The following is a 5142-nucleotide window of genomic DNA, read 5'->3' as shown; positions in this document are numbered from 1 at the left end:
AGTGCAGTGCAGTGATGATTGAGAGATGGACAAATAAATGCTCCTCAAAAGCCTGATGTTTCATATTTGATGCTTACATTTTAAAGTGATTTTTAAGTAATAAATGGATAATTAAGTAAAGCTAAGTTGCTTCAGTCCAGTAAATGTTCATCTTAAAATATTTCTAATTATAAAAGTTATTCTTACGTTTACTTTATAAAAATCAGTAAAGATTTCACAGCGAAACGCCACTACCTGAAGACGGGCTTTTTTCTTTTCTTTTTTTAACGATCCTACTAAAAGGCCTTTTACTTGCTAAAAAGTATAAACTATCAGTCAGATTACAGAAGGCATGTAGTAGATTATGTACAACAGGTGGGTCATGGTGATAATATAAAGGCCTAATAAATAGAAATTTGCATATCAAATATGATGCAGTAGATTGTATGTAGTTAAGAGTTGCAACTGGTGTGGTGCAGTGATGTTTAATATATATTCTAGCACTATAAAGCCTTTTTCTGTTTTGTAGGAAATTGACAGGATATGGATTTCTTGCAAAATACTTAACCCGGACTTGCCGTAAGTATAATTATAAGACATAGTTAGTGTAAATATTGTCTGTTGATGATCGGTCATTGTGATTGTGTTGTATTTGTTAGGAGGTTTTTGGCGTTGTGTGTGGGTGAGGCTCGGGTCCGCTTTGACCTACAGGAGCCATTTAGGCCCCGGGCTCCTAAAAGCAATGAGGAGAATTCCAAAAGACCTCCTCCGAGTCCCTCTACCCTGCACCTCCTCTCTCAGGTAATCAACTTGACTGTTGTTTTGGAGAATCCCAGGTTCAGTACAAGTTAAGCTCAATGCAAAGCTGACATGCTGTTGATTACCACAGAAGAGCAATATATATTGTTCTGAAGAAAAGAAAAGGGTGTTATAGTAATGCACTTGCAATGAAATTCAATGGGGCAAGACAGAAAGCCCATGCTATTTCAAAAATATCACTACAAGATTTAAAAATTATACTCCTTAATGTTCACTTACTCAGTTGGCCTGTGCAAAATGATATCCTACCTTTTATCTCATAATTTTATATGAAAGAATGGAATGCCGTTCTCCGTGGACTTTCACTGCAAGTTCAATACTGTGGATACAATTGTACAGTTCCTTTAAAGGAGACATATTATGCGCCTTTTTTTACAATATGTAGTATAGGTCTCTGGTGTCCCCAGAATGTGTCTGTGAAGTTTCAGCAACAGTTAGCATGTTTTGCTCAAACTTTTGCCATGGCATTAGAACTAGTACACCGTTGTCACTTGCGAAAACACAATAACTGCGCCATGGGTGGAAACGTGCAGATTAAGGGGCGGTAATATTATAATGAGATCCCTTTGCCACGTCACCAAGGGAGCGAAATCAGACGCGCTCGTTTTCTCAGACGCTTGCAGAAAAAGGCTTCCCAAAACAAAGTTACTGGGTTAATCTTTTTTTACGTTTCCTTGGTTGGTAGATGCACTGGGGACCTGATTATAGCACTTAAAACCTGGAAAAGTCAGATTTTCATGATATGTCACCTTTAAATTGTCCAGTGGTGTCTGTTTTGCAGCTGCTGTCATTCCACATTGACTCTATAAATGTGATGGTGTTGAATCTGGCACTGCCTGAATCCCTCTGGCACATGACATCCTCTGCCATCACTTTGCTGCTGGATCATCAAAGTAAAAGGTGATTAGCCTGTGAAAAAGAAGAACTTCTTTTTAAAAAGACTTCTGGATGGTGTTGTGTGACTGATAGCTGTGTGCATAGCGGGTAAAGCTCACTTCACCAACCGAATGGGATGCACTGAAGCTTTAAAACCATTAAGCCTGTACTTAATTTCATGTTGTGACCAATATAAATTAGTAACAAATGGCCACGATTGACCATGGCAATAAATGGTTAATATCTAAATTCTATGCTATTTTGTCTAAAAAAAAAAAAAAAACAGTCATTCTAAATGGTAAAAGGAACCATTTTAAATGTTACAAGTACAATTTAGGCATCATAATATTATAACGCACAGTATGAGAAATGGATATTTATTTAATAGTGTTATTACTAGTTTTTTTCTTAGAATTAATTTAAGTGAGAAAAAGGTAAAGTAAAATTAAAAAATGTTTGGGATTGGTAATATTTTTTGTTTTTGAATTTGATTTGTTGATTGACTGATTTTTATGTTTTTAAAAAAGTTTCTTATACTCACCAAGGCTGCATTTATTTGACCAAAAATACAATAAAAACAGTAATAATTTGAAAAATTGTTACAATTTAAAATAACTGTTTTCTATTTTTACTTTTTAAAATGTAATTTATTCTTCTGATGAATGACGATAAAGCTGAATTTTCAGCAGCCATTACTCAGGTCTTCAGTTTTCAGTTTACGTATTGTTTTTCAGGATTCTTTTCTAAATAAAAAGTTTAAAACAACAGGAAATATTTGACAACATTGTAAACATTATACTGTCACTTTTTTAATCAATTAAATGCATCCTTGCTGAATAAAAGTATTAATTATAAAAGCAAATAACAAAAAAAATCTTACTAACCTCAAACCTTTGAATGCTAGTGTAATGAACATGCACAATTAATTATCCAATATCTACTGATAAATGTACTTTTTATTTTAATAACCAATATACCAGTATACTGTGCATCCCTATTCCTATTCCACAAGGATCAAGCCACAATCTTTCACCATTTTGGCCCCGACCAAGCCCTTTAGAGAAACAAGCTACCCAACTGCCTACTCAAATGACAACTTGCTGATATGTTGTCAGGTTGGCCTGGGATTTCTCAGTGGGACAACTTAGCAGTAAAGTTCTGAAGAGCAGCAGACTGGTATGTACAGCAAACATTCATGTGTTAAGGTGTTAATTCACTATGTTGTGTACAAAACATAAACGTTTGGGTTAAATGGTTACAAGGTGGTAACTGAATGCCTGTGCTCTCATTAGCAGGACACGTGTCTGGCTGAGGTATCGCTGAGTCTGGCCCTGAATGGTGACGTGAGTCTGCCTGGTCTCAGGCCGGGTCGTCTGGGACTGTGTGTGAGAACTCTGCTGGCTGAGCTTCACGAGGGCCTGTTCCTCAGCCAGCTCCCCAAACCTCCAGGAGCTGCTCCTGCTGTCTGCACAGCTCACACTGCAGGTTTGACCTTTAAGCTACACACATTACATTAAAGCTATGCAGTTAGTCATAATGCATCCGAAATCGTAATTTAGCTTAGTGCAATTATCAAATGGCAAAGGCTGCAATTTAATGAAAAAAATTTAAACCGGATGTTGTTAACAAAAGAGAAGCTTTTGACATCCTGCGGTTTTCCATCAAACTAAAAGCCTGATAGTTTAATATCTGAAAATGAAAAAAATTAAGATGCAGTAAATAGTAGTATTGTAATTTTACAGTTCTTTAAAATAAAATTATTAAATTTTTCTTTACAGTGAAATATTACAGTAGTATATTCTTATTTTGTTAAATATTTCTATTTAGTAATGATAATAATACACACATGTGTGTGCGCAGTTAGTTTTTTGTGCATCCCTGCTGTAAATCATTATAGTTTATAGTTTTTATTTTTGAAGTGTGTTTTTTAAATATATATTTTCCATTTTAATTTCAGTCAAAGTTTTAGTAATTTTGTTTTATTTATTTATTTTAAATATGGTTTTTAGTTATAAATATGTTTTATAGCTTATAGTTTTCATTCATTTCAGTTATGGTTTAACATATTTCAGTAATTAATGTTCATCTTCAAATGTTGCCTTTGCACGTAGCAGAATTAAAATTAGTTTATGTATTCTATTTTATTTCTGTTAACTTTTCATATTATTTCAACTAGTGAAAACTGTTGTAAATATATTAATCTATACTATACTATAATATGATATATATATATAATATAGTAATTAACCTTGCTGTAAATATAAATGTTAAAGCTTTTTGGTGTTTGTGCCTGCCTCTTCAAGATGACAAAGAAGACCCTTACATCCAAACTGAAGCAATTGAGCATCTTCACAACCTGATTCCACAGAAGGTCAATGTGGATTTTGAGAACACCAATATCACACTCTCCATGCACAGTCAGAAGAGGTGAACAGTGATGTTACAGTTCTTCTGATCAATCTTGAATTTTATTTTTGCGTTCTAACAAACTATGTTTGCTTTGCAGACTTTTGAACTGGACTTTAAAATCTCTGAAGCTGGGTTATGATCGTGATGATGAGCAGCTTCCTCTGAAGAGTTTCTCCCCTGAGCTCAGTTTCCCACAGAGCCGTCTGGAGCTTCTGCTGGAGGGTAAAGTACACATGAACACACTCTTTATCACTGTTATTTTTGCTTAGAGTTAGGGATCTGAACACACACTTAAAGCTACGTATTGTGGGTACTGGGTGTTTTTCAGATGGTCTTTTACTGTCACAAAGCCGACAGAGAATTTTATGTCTGAACACACTCAGAACAATACTGCAGGTGAGTTGTTTTGCTCGCTTTCTATATGATTTCTCTATGCAAATCAAAATCTTTCTTTGCTGTATGTTTTGCAGCTTCGTGTTTGTTTTGTTCTTCATTATTGTTTCTACCTTCACTCTCTCTTAAGGTGACATCTGTTGACATCTCTAGCACGGTCACCGTCAACACTTGTATCATCCACTACCGTCATCAAGAGTTCTCCCATTGGCTGGACATGTTATCATGGGACCAGCTCTCGCATAAAAAAACGAGGTATAAATCGCCCGCTTGCTTTCTGAGCGTCCCAGATTGGGCAGTAATGGTGGTCTTGTTTATTGTTCTCTCATAAGTGTCCTTTCGTCTCTCCCAGGCGTTGCCCTCAGCTGGACGCTCCCCTGATGATAAGCTCTTCCGTGTCTAATGTCAATGTGTCAGTGCAGTTGGGAGATACGCCACCCTTTGCCCTGGGCTTCATCTCAGCCAACACTGGTAAATAGAGAAGTGTGGCTATTGAACGCTGTTAAAAACAATAGACAGTTGAACAACCCATTCAGATTAGATAGGAATTACTCGAAATAACAGCATGTTTTGTTCTCTACCAGTTAGAGATGAATGAGAAAGTATTTTCACGTTGTGATTATGTAGCTTAGCTTTATAGAATACGTTTTCATGTGTATATATATA

General features: G+C 35.7%; 1 protein-coding gene across 3 annotated transcripts in view; it reads left to right on the top strand.

Annotated features, from left to right (window-relative positions):
• LOC107672385 (protein KIAA0100-like) overlaps window positions 1-5142 on the top strand; it is a 24893-nt gene that overhangs the window by 1890 nt on the left and 17861 nt on the right. For 2 of the 3 annotated variants that reach the window (XM_016465543.1, XM_016465544.1), the window contains exons 4-13: window positions 509-558; window positions 639-780; window positions 1580-1698; window positions 2790-2850; window positions 2967-3159; window positions 3978-4101; window positions 4181-4305; window positions 4412-4479; window positions 4607-4731; window positions 4829-4947. In XM_016465543.1, the coding sequence (XP_016321029.1) occupies window positions 509-558; window positions 639-780; window positions 1580-1698; window positions 2790-2850; window positions 2967-3159; window positions 3978-4101; window positions 4181-4305; window positions 4412-4479; window positions 4607-4731; window positions 4829-4947 (1126 nt within the window). The remainder of the gene's footprint in view (window positions 1-508; window positions 559-638; window positions 781-1579; window positions 1699-2789; window positions 2851-2966; window positions 3160-3977; window positions 4102-4180; window positions 4306-4411; window positions 4480-4606; window positions 4732-4828; window positions 4948-5142) is intronic. The other variant, XM_016465545.1, reaches the window with a different exon arrangement.

The sequence above is a fragment of the Sinocyclocheilus anshuiensis genome, unplaced genomic scaffold (assembly GCF_001515605.1).
Source record: "Sinocyclocheilus anshuiensis isolate Anshui unplaced genomic scaffold, SAMN03320099.WGS_v1.1 scaffold144, whole genome shotgun sequence".
NCBI classification, from domain to species: Eukaryota; Metazoa; Chordata; class Actinopteri; order Cypriniformes; family Cyprinidae; genus Sinocyclocheilus; species Sinocyclocheilus anshuiensis.
This window is presented reverse-complemented; position numbering and strand designations above follow the sequence as displayed.